Source organism: Brassica napus, chromosome C1 (genome assembly GCF_020379485.1).
Source record: "Brassica napus cultivar Da-Ae chromosome C1, Da-Ae, whole genome shotgun sequence".
NCBI classification, from domain to species: domain Eukaryota; kingdom Viridiplantae; phylum Streptophyta; class Magnoliopsida; order Brassicales; family Brassicaceae; genus Brassica; species Brassica napus.
The window spans coordinates 39,872,172-39,887,908 of NC_063444.1; the positions used below are offsets into that span (position 1 = coordinate 39,872,172).

General features: G+C 39.5%; 7 protein-coding genes across 9 annotated transcripts; 4 read left to right on the forward strand and 3 right to left on the reverse strand.

Annotated features, from left to right (window-relative positions):
• The first annotated feature begins 429 nt into the window (after positions 1-429).
• BNACNNG10880D lies at positions 430-1,015 on the forward strand. The gene has a single exon (XM_013838290.3). The coding sequence runs from the start codon at positions 532-534 to the stop codon at positions 856-858; it is 327 nt and encodes a 108-aa protein (XP_013693744.1). The 5' UTR covers positions 430-531; the 3' UTR covers positions 859-1,015.
• A 76-nt stretch (positions 1,016-1,091) lies between these two features.
• Positions 1,092-3,239, forward strand: LOC111203208 (aspartate carbamoyltransferase, chloroplastic-like). Its single transcript, XM_022696728.2, has 6 exons — positions 1,092-1,266; positions 1,547-2,091; positions 2,170-2,309; positions 2,389-2,562; positions 2,636-2,872; positions 2,950-3,239. The coding sequence occupies exons 2-6, from the start codon at positions 1,593-1,595 to the stop codon at positions 3,055-3,057; spliced, it is 1,158 nt and encodes a 385-aa protein (XP_022552449.2). The 5' UTR covers positions 1,092-1,266; positions 1,547-1,592; the 3' UTR covers positions 3,058-3,239.
• Positions 3,240-3,351: 112 nt separating this feature from the next.
• On the forward strand, positions 3,352-5,762 carry LOC111203209 (protein TRIGALACTOSYLDIACYLGLYCEROL 2, chloroplastic-like). 2 transcript variants are annotated; one of them, XM_048744490.1, is made up of 6 exons: positions 3,352-3,505; positions 3,606-4,448; positions 4,559-4,674; positions 5,148-5,238; positions 5,321-5,421; positions 5,554-5,762. In XM_048744490.1, exons 2-5 carry the CDS (start codon positions 3,645-3,647, stop codon positions 5,411-5,413), a joined length of 1,104 nt encoding a protein of 367 aa, XP_048600447.1. In that variant the 5' UTR covers positions 3,352-3,505; positions 3,606-3,644; the 3' UTR covers positions 5,414-5,421; positions 5,554-5,762. The 2 variants fall into 2 exon arrangements, 1 of the variants encoding a protein (XP_048600447.1); XR_007318006.1 differs by lacking the exon at positions 5,554-5,762 and having other exon boundaries at positions 4,548-4,674; positions 5,321-5,344.
• A 274-nt stretch (positions 5,763-6,036) lies between these two features.
• LOC106346152 (ethylene-responsive transcription factor 7-like) lies at positions 6,037-7,188 on the forward strand. The gene has a single exon (XM_013785410.3). The coding sequence runs from the start codon at positions 6,224-6,226 to the stop codon at positions 6,893-6,895; it is 672 nt and encodes a 223-aa protein (XP_013640864.2). The 5' UTR covers positions 6,037-6,223; the 3' UTR covers positions 6,896-7,188.
• A 668-nt stretch (positions 7,189-7,856) lies between these two features.
• On the reverse strand, positions 7,857-12,044 carry LOC125580244. Of its 2 annotated transcripts, XM_048744492.1 has the most exons (4): positions 11,479-12,044; positions 10,502-11,416; positions 10,309-10,423; positions 7,857-10,235 (listed from the first exon to the last, which is right to left on the reverse strand). In XM_048744492.1, the coding sequence occupies exons 2-4, from the start codon at positions 10,747-10,749 to the stop codon at positions 10,026-10,028; spliced, it is 573 nt and encodes a 190-aa protein (XP_048600449.1). In that variant the 5' UTR covers positions 10,750-11,416; positions 11,479-12,044; the 3' UTR covers positions 7,857-10,025. The 2 variants fall into 2 exon arrangements, with proteins under 2 accessions (XP_048600449.1, XP_048600448.1); XM_048744491.1 differs by having other exon boundaries at positions 10,309-11,416.
• On the reverse strand, positions 11,095-12,304 carry LOC125580018. Its single transcript, XM_048743950.1, has 4 exons — positions 12,155-12,304; positions 11,479-11,752; positions 11,326-11,416; positions 11,095-11,236 (listed from the first exon to the last, which is right to left on the reverse strand). Exons 1-4 carry the CDS (start codon positions 12,302-12,304, stop codon positions 11,095-11,097), a joined length of 657 nt encoding a protein of 218 aa, XP_048599907.1.
• Positions 12,094-15,707, reverse strand: LOC125580245 (ATP-dependent DNA helicase pif1-like). Its single transcript, XM_048744493.1, has one exon. It carries the CDS (start codon positions 15,661-15,663, stop codon positions 13,828-13,830), a length of 1,836 nt encoding a protein of 611 aa, XP_048600450.1. The 5' UTR covers positions 15,664-15,707; the 3' UTR covers positions 12,094-13,827.
• Between the last annotated feature and the right edge of the window lie 30 nt (positions 15,708-15,737).

Genomic DNA, 15,737 nt, shown 5'->3' on the forward strand with positions numbered 1-15,737 from the left:
ACAACATGAAATTTTGTTCATAAACAAATAATTTTCCTGCAATAATGAAAAATGGAGGATTGGATAATGAAAATGGAGTACTTGTCATTATTTATTCTCTATACATGTTTCTCTTTAGTCATGTCCTATACAAACTTTTCGTGTTATTTCTGTTATGTTTAGATGTCACGTTAGGCATTCAGTTCTTCTTTCTTCCTTTATTCATGGGCTCGGTTGGCACTGCATTTTCACCGGCACACTGGAAAACAAAAACCAGCAAATATATCCAAGCCGAGCTGACTAGCCGAGAAAGACACGTGGAACGAAGCGCCGAAAAAGAAAAAAAAAATGGCAAAAGCTGGTGACGATGAGTTCAACAAACACATGTCCACGTAGGATAAAAGTACTATAAAATCTGACGTGGTATTTGATCTAATCTTTATCTCCTTTTAATGATTTTAATATCCCACCACCTTTCTACCTACGTTTTATATAAAACCATCATCATCTGTAAACCAGACACTTTACCTCCAAAGAAACGAAAAAGAAAGAATGGGGAATTGTCTAAGGCATGAGTCAGAAACGCACTGGTCTGGTGAAGATTGGGATGATGATTTCATCACAGAACATGAAGAAGAACAAGATCATCATCATCATAGCTCCAAGACGACATCCATTAAGGCTAGTAAAACAGTAATTGTCACGCAAGACAGTAAATCATCTCATCATGAGATAAAGATCAGGCTCACGAAGAAGCAACTCCAGGATCTACTGAATCAAGTCAACGTCCATGACCTGACCGGTTCTGATCGTAAAACTGAAGAAGGCAACCATCACCGGTTATGGACACCGGTTCTGCACAGCATACCGGAGGTTTAATTTAATATTTTCCCGGGAGATGATCAGACCATGTTTGTATATTCTTTAGGGGTTGGTTAGGATTTTGATGTAAATTTCCGAATTAGTACACAACATTTCTCCATTTTTGTGTTGTCAGATTGTAAATATGAAATATAATAAATCTAGTTGGGCTTTACATGAAGGAGAAAAGCAAACGTATTGGGCCTAATAAAGCCCATTAACAGAAACAAAAAGAAAAAGCTTTATTTTTCTTCTTTCCCTCCGCTATTCTTAAAAAAAAACGTCTCGAATTCATCAGCCCTAGCTCCTCCTCCGGCCGCCGCTGCGTTTCCCGTCGTCAGTTCTCTGACTTAAGAAGCTGTAATTTCTCTCCCGGCGTTACAGATTGACCATCTCTCTACCTCACTGCTCTAAACGATCCTTAAGGTCTGTGCAAGTTTATGATAAGAGAAAGCACAGTCATTATCATCTTAATCAAGATTATCGCTACTTTAAATAGATTAATGAAGGTTTTTGAGTCTACCCGTGAAAGAAAATATATTTTCTTTATACACTTGCATTCAGGACTGGATCATGTTTGGTTTCTTAGACACATCATACGGACACAACTGTAAAAGCACTTGGCTGTTTTTGTTATTGTTTTGTTTTTTTTTGGAGTTTCTGTAAAGTGATGTGTAAGATAAGTAAACCAATGTAATCTTTGCAGGTTCTGTTCTTGAGGTTGTTGTATCTAAGCACATCCCTCGAACGAAATGTCTATCACATCATCATTTACTTCAGCCACACTTTGCGGGAGCTTGGTTTCTCCTAAAGCTTTAGGCTGCAGCAATGCGTTCCCAAGCAATCATTTCTCGAATCCTTTCGAAAGCTCAAAGCTTTGTTTGACTGCAAATCCCAAGAAAAGTATTGCTCCGGTCCAAGGAATCAGGTGTCATGCTATGCAAGTTGAGACGAGGGAAGCCTTTACAGCTGGGAAGGAGTTTCAACTCAGTGATGTGATCGAAGGACAACAGTTTGATAGGGAGATGCTAAGTGCCATCTTCGACGTTGCACTAGAAATGGAGAAGATAGAAAAGAGCTCTTCTCAGAGTGAAATACTCAAGGGCTATCTAATGGCTACTCTCTTTTACGAGCCTTCCACTCGCACCAGGCTCTCCTTCGAATCCGCCATGAAACGTTTGGGAGGGGAAGTCTTAACCACCGAGAACGCTAGAGAGTTCTCGTCTGCTGCTAAAGGGGAAACACTAGAAGGTATGTCATCTTCTCAGCTAAAGTATCCAACATGTTTGATTATGTTTAGATTGAATTTGTGTGGGACACTTTTTTCAGATACCATAAGAACGGTGGAGGGTTATTCAGATATAATTGTGATGCGACATTTCGAAAGCGGCGCTGCTAAAAAAGCTGCAGCTACTGCCAATATACCTGTCATTAATGCAGGTGATGGTCCTGGAGAGCATCCTACTCAGGTGTGCTTGTGTTCATCATGACCTTTAGTGTTTTTTAGTTATCCTGAACAAACATATTGGTTTTGTTGCTGTTGAGAAGGCTCTCTTGGACGTGTATACAATCCAAAGTGAAATTGGGAAACTAGATGGCATCAGTGTAGCCTTAGTTGGAGATCTTGCCAACGGAAGAACAGTCAGGTCCCTTGCATACCTGCTTGCCAAATTTAAAGACGTGAAGATTTACTTGGTTTCTCCTGAAATTGTTAAGATGAAGGTTAGTGTCACTAAACTTGAAGAAAACATTATTTGGTTTGTGTTGCTTAAATGTTTTTATTGGTAATGGTTAGGATGATATAAAGGACTATTTGACATTAAACGGGGTGGAATGGGAAGAAAGCTCCGATTTGATGGAAGTAGCATCGAAGTGTGACGTAGTGTATCAAACCCGGATCCAGAGAGAGCGATTTGGAGAAAGGCTTGACCTTTACGAGGCGGCTCGTGGGAAGTATATCGTAGACAAGGCGCTGTTAGGAGTGATGCAGAAAGATGCTGTTATCATGCATCCTTTACCGAGATTAGATGAAGTGAGTTTATATCTAACTAACCTCTTCTTTTTTTCCTGACACAAATCCTCACTCTGTGTAATTCTATATATGCGTAGATCACTGCGGATGTGGACGCTGATCCAAGAGCTGCTTACTTCAGACAAGCGAAGAACGGTTTGTTCATTAGAATGGCTCTTCTGAAGCTACTGCTTGTTGGTTGGTGATGGATGGTCACCCTTTAATAAACAGAATCTCAAGATTGTGATCTTGATGTTACTCAAAAGAACATAATATGGTCAAAGCAGTTGTTTTGTTGGTCTTTGAGATTACATTAATCAATTCATATGAGGAAGAGTCTTTTTGTTGAACTTTATGAATAAAATTGATTCTGAGCTTTCTTCCACCATTTACGGTCAAAAGCAAACACTTTTGTGTCTTAACGCTCCTCCAAAGGGCGAAGATAAAAAGCGTTTTAGTTCAGTTTCACTGTATACTTTTAAATTATTACGTAAATACCCCTCCCTTTACAGTTCGGAATTAGTTAATTTAATTATTGTTTTTTTTTAATTAATAAAGAAATAACAAATAAACACATGGGGGATCATCAGCAAAGTCATTGACGTCAATCTCAGATTCAGGACAACTAGTTCGGTAATTAAACTTCGAGCGCAGGTATCTATCTCTATCTAATCTCTCTCAAGAAACCCTAATTTCGACTTGTAATTCAATTGATTAAAGTAGAAGTCTCACGCAATTCACATGTTCTTACCAGCTGCAGCTCGGAGAGATTGCAACTCTACTACATAAAAAGATGATTGGGAGCCCTGTAATGTCATCGTCTTCCATGATCGTCTGCCCTCGAGTTTCTCCCAATGGGCTTCCTCATCTCCCACCGAAACCTAGAACTAGGCGTTTAGTGGTCAGAGCTGCATCCCCTTCCAGTCAACCAGAAGGGAAGAGCCCTCTCACGGTTGTTTTGGATGTGCCGAGGAGTATATGGAGACAGACTTTGAAACCTCTGAGTGATTTTGGGTTTGGTAAGAGAAGTGTTTGGGAAGGTGGGGTTGGTTTATTTCTTGTCTCCGGAGCTACTCTTCTTGCTCTTAGCTGGGCTTGGTTAAGAGGGTTTCAAATGCGTGCCAAGTTCAGGAAGTATCAGACCGTGTTTGAGCTTAGTCAAGCCTCTGGCATTTGCACGGGAACACCGGTTAGGATCCGTGGTGTGACCGTTGGTTCGGTTATCCGTGTTAATCCGTCCTTGAAGAACATTGAAGCTGTTGCTGAGATTGAAGATGATAAGATTATCATCCCTAGGAACTCACTGGTTGAGGTGAATCAGTCTGGTCTTCTTATGGAGACTATGATCGACATTACGCCGAAGGATCCGATACCGGAACCTTCGGTAGGGCCTCTGCATCAAGAGTGCGGCAAAGAAGGTCTGATTGTATGTGATAAGGAGAAGATAAAGGGAGAGCAAGGAGTGAGTTTAGATGAACTAGTTGGGATATTCACTCGTATGGGGCGTGATGTGGAGGAGATTGGTGTTGCCAATGCGTTTTCTCTTGCTGAGAGAGCTGTGTCGGTTATTGAAGATGCAAAGCCGTTGCTCAAAAAGGTGATATGAGTTTGTTTTGGTGAATCGTTTAGATTGAGAAGAGTTTATTAAAAAAAAGGTAATGTATTTCTCATGCGTGAGCGTTGGGTTTTGATGTAGTGATGTCACAGATTCAAGCCATGGCTGAAGATGCTCAACCTTTGCTGTCTGAGTTCCGTGATAGCGGCTTGCTCAAGGAAGTTGAGGGTTTGACTCGAAGCCTGACCCAAGCTTCTGATGATATGAGGTAATGGATCTTACTCTTAGTGACCAAACTTAGGCTTTAGGTACTATTAGTAATAATCTTGGCATTATTGACTGTAAATCCTTAGAGCCACACTTTAGATAGTCTTTCTGAGGAAGTTCACAGTGCAAGTGTCAAGTTTGAATTGCATCCCAGTTTATAGCCTTCACGTGCACCATATCAGATGAAGTGTCCGATTTGATCTATTGTTTTTACAATCTGCATTAGTTGATGATCGTTTTTGCATGTTCTTATCTTCTGAAACCAAAGTGTGCTGCTTCTATCAGTTAATGTATGGATTGGAAACTTGTCTGTGGCAATATTAAAGCAGTACTAGGACCACATATATATATATATGTCAAAGCTCGTTTACATACACTAATGCTTACTTAGAAATAAACTCTGTGATTAGATAATGTGGTAGAGGACTGTGAGAATGTAAATCTTCTTGACCTTTTATTTTTGTTACATTGCAGAAAGGTTCATTCATCGATTTTGACACCTGAGAATACAGAACTAATACAGAAGTCAGTCTACACTCTGGTTTACACTTTGAAGAACGTCGAGGTAACTTTGCTAGACAACAAAAGTAAGAGCTCTGAACAAGTTAAAGACATGTTTAACATGGTTTTTGATTGTTTCATTGTAGAGCATAAGCTCAGATATTCTAGGATTCACAGGCGATGAAGCCACAAGAAAGAACCTTAAACTACTCATCAAATCACTCAGTAGGCTATTATGATCATCAAGGTGAGCAACTTTTATATTTTTCTTTTTTTAAAATGTGTGTGTTTTCTGCATTAATGCATTTAGTCGAACAGCATTTACTTTTCACACGGGAGAGACGATGATGACGATAAGCGCGTCTCGTTTTCTTTGTAGGGTCTCCCAAGGAAGGAGAAGGAAGACCTCTCTCACTTAATAATTTCGAGAGGTTTATTATTATATATTATATAATTTTAAATTCAAATAAAATAGACGAGGGTGTTTTGGTCATGACGTGTGGACAGTTTGGTCTTTTTAAGCATTTAATTTAATAATAATGGTCGGGGTCAGGACAGAAGGCGCAAGTGCTTACCCTCTTTTGCTTTCTTCGCATTTCGAGACATATCTCTTGTCTTGTGAACTCTTTTAAAGACTTTCAAATTTTTGTTTTTAAATCGAAAAATGAAGAACAAAAAAATTAAACATTGTAAATAAAAATATAAATATGTCGAATAAAAGTTTAAAGCAAAAGGAAAAAAGAATCAAAGTTTGGAAAATGATATACTCCATAAATAAAAATAAAGCGAAACGATTTGGTCGGACTTGTTGGACGGGCGTGAAGGTAGAGAAAGAAAAAAGCTATTCCAACCATAAATAATTAAATAAATAAAATTATTTGAGTAAAATTTTAAAAAGAAATGATAAATAATAATAATTATTTTTAAAAATTTCCAACTCCTACCCTTGTTCCACCATCTTTCCTCATTACAACATTCTTTCTTCTCCAACTTCAGACACAGATCTCTCTTCTTCAAATCACATTACTTCTGGTTTCTTCTTCTTCACCATGAGGAAAGGGAGAGGCTCTTCCGCAGTTCCAACCGCCCTTCACGGATCCGTGAAGGAGCCGAGGTATAGAGGCGTCAGGAAGAGACCTTGGGGCCGTTTCGCCGCCGAGATCCGTGACCCCTTGAAGAAATCGCGCGTCTGGCTCGGTACCTTCGACTCCGCCGTGGAAGCTGCACGCGCCTACGATGCAGCCGCGCGTAACCTCCGTGGCTCCAAGGCCAAGACCAATTTCCCCATCGACTGCTCTCCTTCCTCTCCTCTCCAGCCACTCAATTACCAGAATCATCATCGGAATCTTGCTCCGAATCAGAACCAGATGGATCCGTTTATGGACCACCGGTTATACGGCGGAGGTGGTGGTAGCTTCCAGGAGCAGCAGGTTATCAGCCGGCCGGCGAGTAGCAGCTTGAGCAGCACCGTGAAATCGTGTAGCGGACCGAGACCGGCGGCGAAGGCGACGAAGAGGTATCATCCGCGGACTCCGCCGGTGGCTCCGGAAGATTGCCACAGCGACTGCGATTCGTCGTCGTCGGTGATCGACGACGGAGACGATATAGCGTCGTCGTCTTCGCGGCGGAAAGCGCCGTTTATGTTTGATCTTAATTTTCCGCCGTTGGATGGTGCTGACTTATTCGCAGACGATCTCCACTGCACCGATCTACGTCTTTGATTTGCCCTTTTTTTTTTCTTTTATTAAAAGGAAAAAAAAAGTGAGCAAGGTGATTTTATTACCACGAAGATGATGATAACGATACAAAGAGAGAGAGAGAGAGAGAGAGAGAGAGAGAGAGAGAGAGGTTGTGTTGAGATCTGTTAACTGTAAGAACCAGATCTGAGTTTCGTTTGTCTGTTTCTTATTTAAGATCAACCCTTTGTTACATGTAACATTTCTATAGCTGATGATGATGAATGATTCTAAATCCAACATCTGTAGATTTTATAGAGTTCCCCCAGTTTTGATTATTATGGTGAGTATGAGCTGCATTTTCACAAACACACAGGACACAGACACTACTTGTTTGTCTTTGGTTTTTGATCAATCTGAGGGTTTCTATTCTACAAGTAAATTTTAATGGTCCTTGTGATCGAGTTTGGCTCTGAAATTGAAGCAAGCTATGTGGACATATATGCATAAGATCTGATTGGCTTCACTTTGTGGTAGTAAGAAGCTTGAAGAAAGAAAGATGGTGGAGCTGCTCCTTTGCTAAGCTTCTGAAGTGTTTCATTCATCTTGTTAGGTGTAGCAGGGAGACGAGAAAGGCTTTCCCTTTCGTGTACCTCATCAAATGTTTGGAGATGGGCATGGTCAATGGTGTTTTAGGTGAATGATAAAGCTCGATGGGGAAAGGCCAACTCTTTAGGTTGAAGTTTGGTGGCTGAGATGATGTTGATCTGTAAATGCTGTTGCGTGGTAGAATTTCACTGTATGTGTTTTGACCATTTGATTAAAGTTTGCTAGTCGAGTTGTCTCGAATTTGGTATCTACTTTGCTTCTCTGCCACGGATTCAGACAGTGAGTGAGTCTCTATGGGTTTGAAGAAAGAACGAGCTTTTTTGTTTTTAAACCGTTGTCGGGTAGGCTTTATTTATGGAAAATCTTTGAAAGATATTGTGGAATTTACGAAGTCTTGTTCTTTACTGCAAAGATTTATTACTTGAACCTATTTCAACTCTTAAGTCGCTTTCTCTTTTCATTTTGGGGTTCGAATTCTGGTCCAAAAAGTAAAAGCTCCGAACTGGAATTCTAAACCAAGCCGGACAGAATATTTTGTTTTGTTTATTTAAGTTAAACTAGGCGGTGCCCGCGCTACGCGCGGGATTTGATGGCGAGACGGACCGTTTTTAATAATTTTGTTTTTGGAAAATCTTTTAAGAATCTTTTGGAAAATCTTTTAAGAATTTTTGTATATGGTTGGTGATAGATCTGCATGGTTCGGAAGGTGTTGTATGTGTTTTGCAGTCATCATAAGTAGTCGACTTGACCTGGAAAGTGTATATTTTCCCTTCCATGCTTTTGGTTTATGTTCAAAACACATGCTGATCTCTCTTCAGACAAATTTGATTTGATACTAACGTATTATTTAATAATTTATTTGTTCCAAATTTATTTAAATTAGGATAATATTTAATTTTATTTAGTAGGTTTAGTAATTATTTATTTTCCCTAATTTCTTTATGGGCTCGGGTAGGAGGCGGTCAAATTCATATTATTACGCATAAGCATAATACAAAACACCTGTAAAATAAATCGAAAGACCGATCTGTGTTGTCTACTGTTTTTTGTTGCGAATGTAGTCAACAAATTCTTTCATCTTCTTAAAGTAATAACAATCCTCGCATGCGCTATCCATCGCATGAGTGTTGCAATCTGCTAAGGGTTCCATTGTGTCTGTATTTGCTACATATTTTGCCTTCACACTGACCCTGATTGCTTTAAGGGATTGCTTAAGCATTGTCAAGCATTGGGTAGTTCTGTCCTGATTAGTTTTCCAGGATAACATATCGAGGTAATATTGTCCCTCAGCAAAGTTGCCCCTGCACAACATTAAAATACCATAAATATAGGTACCATTATCATAGTTTCCATCTGCGGATTGACGAAGATGGTCAAGTCCTTTGATAGATTTACGGCACTGAAAGTATTGAAGCAACCCCTCTATGTAGTGAGCCCTTGGATTGCCAGCAACTAAACATTCATTCTTCAAATCACTGAAGTTGTATAGCATACGGAGTGGTTCTGCTACAAAGTAACTGAGGGTTTGATTCTTGAAAAAGATGGTTGGGGGTATGTTATAGGAGTTTTCTTCAGAACTACCAATGCTCTCGTCCGAGTCATAATTGTGTTCTGAAATGTCAGATACCATTTGTAGTGTTTTTTTTTCCACCTGATAATTTTAGGAATAACAGGTTTTATATGTATGTTTCCACGGGTTGGATGTTTATATAGAGTGTTTGTAGATGGGGTTTTAATGAAGCAGTTTCGTGTAATTGTTTTACATCGGAGACTTTGGTTTAGAAGAATGGTTCAGTTACAATGAGATATCAGGTAACAAAAATTTAATGTGTTTGACGCAACTATTTTTGCAATGTTGAATTTTTGGTCAAAGGCTAATTAATTATGCTTGTATTGTTTTACTTGGTACAATGACATTTTTTGGTAGTTAAAAGTGTTTTGTTGCGTTAAACGAATATATATTGTAGTTGGCTTATAGTGTCTGTATCTAATCTCTAACGGAGTTGTGGTTTTCAAAATATTATGTATATGTTAATAATTTTTTAAGATAGTTTTCTTAGTTTTTGTTACAAAATAATTTTTAATGACAAAAATGACCAAAAAATATGTATTAAAGGGTAAAAGTATATTTTAACTATATGATCACTAAAATTTGAGCATGTAATAAGAGATGGTAAGCTATATGATCACCAAAATTTGTTTTCTATTGTATAAGGTCATAATCTATAAGTAAAAGGAAAAAAAGAAACGGAATATTGCCAAGGCATAATAGATTTAGTTCGACCTATAAGGTAACAGATAGTAGAAATTATGAAATATGTTAATACGAAATGCATACTTGTGTATATAGGAAACACTCGAATGGCAAAAAAGATAAACAGCAAAGTATAAAAACGAAATGCATACTTGGTTTAAAAAGAAAAAACAACTTCATTATTATTTAGAATGTAGTATGCGTTTCCACGCATGCAACTTGGCCGATTCTACACATCGTTGTTGTCGTCTCCATTGTCATCAGCAGCACCCTATCGAATGGAAAAGTTATATGCAGGTAAAAAAACAGACGCTAGGGCAAATATAAGGATCTCACATCATCAACGAACGCAGGTTGTGGCTCAGGGTCACCCTCACCGAGAATGCGTGAAATGGTGAAGCTGTGATTATTTGCCGTGAAATTGTATGGCCCCACCTTAACCTGAAACGTGTATGTATTTCCCTCCATGTCTAGAACAAACTGAGGGGCATCAGATTCTTCGGGGTTGACATCATTACCAGGCTGCATGTACAATGATACGATTGCTTGAGTATATATTCAGCTGACAAATAAATCACAGAATTGAAGAACGTACCAAGAGGTTGACAGCTTCATGGGCCCTCATGTTATGGAGTTTCGCCATAACTCCATCAAACGCAACAAACAAACCCTCACCAGTCTCGTCTGCAATTGATATCTCCACACGGTACCTAGCGCGTAGAATAAATGTATCAAATAACACATCAAGTTTAACGTACATGTTTAACTTGATCAGAGTCAGTACATACCGAAGGATACCAACTGCATCGGTGTTGTTGCAAGATAGACACGTGAGCGATGAGACAGACCGGTGGAGTTTCCTGAAGCATTTTGCACAGGAGACATAGCACCACCCCTTGTCTAACTTGATTCCAGTAACTTTCCCCGTACAAATGAAATCAATGTTCTGCATGGTTGTAAAGTTAGGATACGACCATGATAATTTACATTCCATATAGAGTATCACAACTATGATAGCCAACCTGAGACGAAGCATTGAGGACAAAATCGTTCAGCTCAGCTATGCTCAGTGTCTCCACCTTAGCAAAACTCCTTACCAGCCGTCCTACTGGCGCAAGCCCAGTGTCTTGTTCAAGCAAACCGCTTACGAAGATAACAATGTGATTAGGCACATCCATGAACAAATAGAGAATTTTATAGTCACGGTATGTTTAAAAGTAATGTCTCGGAAAATGCTACCTGGAAAACAAACTTTCCCCGGCAACTGTTTCCACGTCGAAATGGATGTGTGTGCCGGCTGTGCCATTAAAAAACAGACGCCCTGCATTATGAGTAGAATATGTATGAACTCGACATCATTACAGAGGCAGCCATTTTAGTGTTAAACTGGTTGCTTACCTCCCACCATTCTCGGATTCACACTGGTTGCAACGCAAATTCGTGGATCTACCGCCATCTGAGCGAGCTGGTTATGGATCTTCACAGCTTGAGCGTCAAAGAGTGTTAAAGTCACAGATGTGTCACTGCATTGTGGGAAGGCATAACAGTGAGAATATTGTAGTTACAATTTCCAAAAATGATTGTTAAGACATCATAATTCATAAAAACTTACTTGTCCATCTTGATGGTTGCACTAACACGGTTCTTGTCCAGAGGAGGTTCAGTGATCGTACTCTTGACAGCAGTTATCTTACCAATAAGATCTGTGAAAAGACTATCAGAAACTTAAATATGTTGTCGGAGGAGATGATAAGAGGATCATTACCTGGAAGTTGGTTGTTGGAGTTAGCAAGACGAAGCATCTCACTGTAGTTACGGAACCGGAATGATTCAAGAGGTATCGGAACAGCCGGGTCAGTGATCTTCTCGAAAGTGGTGGAGTCAGTAAACCGGATTAGTAGAGAAGAGTCCGAGAGGCGGTAATCCTGGTTACACCTTGTTACTTCAAAACCGGTCAGGGAGTAAACCGTACCCGCTTCAAGATTAGTCTGGTGCGTTGCGAGACGGTTAACGTTCACAGAAGCCGGCATCATGGTCGCCTGAAAATGAAACAAACACAAATACAATTAACAAAAACAGATGGAATAAAAGAAAGTGCCACAGAATTGATTAAATATATAATTATCTATCAATCTATCAATTCTTACGTGAGGATATATAACAAATATCATACAACTATCTAACAAATCTTATTGAAATAAATCCAACAAATCTAACAAATCTGATGTAAATCAATCTAACAAATTTGATGTAAATATGTAAATAAATCTAACAAATATGTATGAAGATGTAAATATGTAAATAAATCTTATTGGATATTTTTTATATTATATATTTTAATCAGGAAGATAAAAAAAATGATCGTCGGGTAGATATATAATATTTGAATATTTGTTTTCAGTCGGGAAATCGTTAAACTAACGGCGGATGTAAAACATAACCTGAGAGTCAAGCAAGAGCATCTCGACGCTCATTCGTTCTCCACCACGGCGTAGGGTTCTAGCATCCCAAGAGCGGAGCAAGCGGACTTCGACGGTGGAGGATGAGTGACCGGCCTGGAGATCGGAGAGGAAAACTAAATCGTCAGCCATAGTACTGTATTTTTTTGATTAGTTTAAAACGAAAGAGATGTAGTTTATGAGAAGAACCAAGCATACCTTCTTATAGTCGACTCTAACGCCTTGCACATCGCATTGAATCGAGATCGTGGATGATAGATTAATTAGGGAGGGGGTGATTAAAGATGATTGTTTGGTCGGTTTATGAGTTCGAGCGATGAAGGAGACCGAGGGTCAGATGCGCAAGGTGAATCGACTTTCGAGCTAGAGACGCGAGGAAATCCCAGCGTAACCTGATCCAAAACGTTGCGTATCGTGACATTATGTTTTTAAATCCGTGTCATTATGGGCTGCATGTTGATAAGGCCCAATGACGTTTTTTTACGCGAAATTTGGAAGTGGAGTAACGCCATGTTCTAATAGGCTGCACTGTATGTTATTAGATTTATATTTAGTATTTCTAGATTATTATCATCTAATATTTTTTTTTTTTGGGGTAGACTTATTTAGTGTTCGACTGTATCGTGTACTCAGAAGTATATGTAAGCTGTTCTAAGATCAGTGCCTTTCTAGAGTTTGATAAGTGTTGCTAAGAGTTCAGATGCAGTTTGAGTCATTTTAGTAATGTATACAATTTTGTAAGTACGGGGGGTTTTGATGAACCTGTAAATTTTTATTTAATTTCATGTTCGGTCTGATTTGTTATTTTGGTTCATTTGATTGTAAAACTTAATGTTAAGGAATTAGTGAAATAGAAGTATCACGAAACTAATATACATACTTAAAGACAATAACATGTCCGGTTAAGTTTGCCAACTAAACCGGATTGATAAAATCGACTTTTTAGAATGCTATTGTAATGACTGAAAATAAAAGTGGAAAATCTTAAAGGTAAATAACAAACATGATGCATTGCGTGCTTCAGATCATAAACTTCTATTTTTTTTTGATCAAACACTATTTACCAATTTATTCCGCCTGGTTAATAGGTGTAGAGTATTCATGAGGATGGTAAAGAATATTTTATTCGAGCGCATCCAGTCGAGAATACATTGGTGATAGAATACATTGTTGCATGCCATGACTTGTTAACGTTTTTCTTCTGGGTTCCATATGTTGTTGAGTGATATGTTTTTAATATGTTGTTTGCAAACTGTGAATAATAGAGTAGGAACCAAAGAGGATAATATTAAATGGAGTTGTAATAATGAAATTGTAAGGACTGGGTAAATGAGTGGAAAAATTCAAAAAGTTTGATAACAGATAGGATGAATTGCGTGTGTTAGAAGAAACACTATGTTCACAGTCACGCCAATGTCTTTTACAGAATATGAAGTTATAATACTTGACGCTTGATCCAATCACTGGAATGAAAGTGTTCTCACCATTTGATCCATGAGGGTTGCACACTGAAAATAACAGAGAAAATGAGAAGGATATATGATTGATTAGAACAGAACTGCATAAGGTGGAATAAAACTGCAGTAGAAGTACATGATTTTTGGATGTTCAAGTCCACAGTGCCTTCTTTCCCTGCAAGCATTTTGATTTGGTTATTAGTCGAAACAATCCGTATGAGACTGACATATTAAGAAAATCACTTGAATGTAAACCTTTCTGTCACAGAGGCCCTGGAAGATCTCTTTGTACACAATATTTCTTACTCCGTCCGTACCGTCCGAATCAGAAGAATCGTCTAATATCTTAAGCCCCTCTGGTGATGTCACTCTAGATAAAGCTACGTACAACTGGCCATGGGTGAAGACCGATCTAGGGAGGTACAAAGCAGCTTGTTTGAGACTTTGTCCCTGACTTTTATTGATTGTCATTGCGTAGCATAAGCGCAGAGGATACTGACGGCGGCAAAACGTGAATGGATGCACGGTGTCAAGAGGAGAAAGCTGTATTCGAGGGATCAACACTGTTTTGCCTACTTGTGTGCCAGTCATGATCTCAACTTCTACTATCCTGTCACCTACACGACTGACTATCATCCGTGTCCCATTGCATAACCCATACGCTTGGTTAAGATTACGCAGCATCATCACCGGGGACCCCACCTTCAGGCATAGTCTGTGGTTAGGCAGTCCAGAGAACTCAAGAGAATTAAGATACTCTTGAGTATAGTGGCTACTCCAATCATCTTCTGGTGTGGCCTCCAGCTCAACGGAATCGGAGCTCAAATACTCTTTAGCTTGTGAGGGAACTTGGGACAGCATGTATGCATTTAGCTCATGAACAGTACTATTTGTAGGTGTCAGCACCGCTCTCTCTGTCAAGTACTTCTTGTTCCGATAATTATGAAGGAAGTCAGGATATGCCGCAGCTGCTAGTGCTTCGTGTGGTTTATCTGTTGAAGGGATCATGAATCTTTGGTCCACAACAATTTGTTCACCCTCTTCATTGCTGCTCGTATGAGAGAGGATGGTATCAGCTGTTCCATCACCAACCTCAAGGATCCATTTAGCAAATTCCCTTTCTTCTTTTTCCAATCGCATGTTCATGGAAAGAGTATAAACTTCTGCCTTTTTCCATAGATAAGATTTGCTGATTGATGCAAGGACTGTGTCTGGACGTCTTCCTTGAGGCACGACTGGTAATATTTGCCTGAAATCACCTCCCAAGAGAACGGTCTTACCACCAAATGGTTTGTCGGAAGCCGTTGGATCTGAAGGACTCAACAAATCCCGGAGTGAACGGTCAAGTGTCTCAAATGCTTGGCGATGGGCCATCGGAGCTTCGTCCCAGATTATTAAATCCGACTTTGCTATCAATGAAGCCAACATAGAACACTTGGGAATATTACACATTGACACATCGCTCAGTGTAAGCGGCAGTTTGAACCGAGAATGGGCTGTTCTTCCTCCTGGGAGCAATAGCGCAGCAACACCAGATGATGCGACTGGGATAACAACTTTATTGGTTGATCTAAGCTTTGCGATGATGGTCCTGTATAGGTATGTTTTACCTGTACCTCCTGCCCCATTAACAAAAAACAACTGCCCAGATTGCTTATCAACAGATTGAAGCACTGCATGATATACCATTTTCTGATCTTGATTCATTGATGCAAACAACTCTGTATGTGTCTCATTCTCCTGCTGAATGTCATAACTCAACTCCTGCATCAGCACTGTGTTTGAAATCTCAGTCAAAATAGCATCATCAGGCAATGGAATGTCAGGGTAGTCCGCAAGTGACTGATCATTCTCCTTCAAGAGTTGCTCGAGCTCGATGAGAGTATATTGCTTCAGCTGGTCGTCGTTGAGCTCAAGACCTGGGAATCTGAATTCTTTGCGTTTCGTGTAGAGGATGTCTTCTGCCAGGAACTTCCAGGTATGTTCCCAAAGCTTCAGTGGATTTACAACTCGACAAAACAATAAGATAATCATAAACAACCGTCTGAGCTGGCGACCAGTAGCCCAATATGATGGCTCCTCTATAGCATCATGCCACTCTCTGTCGT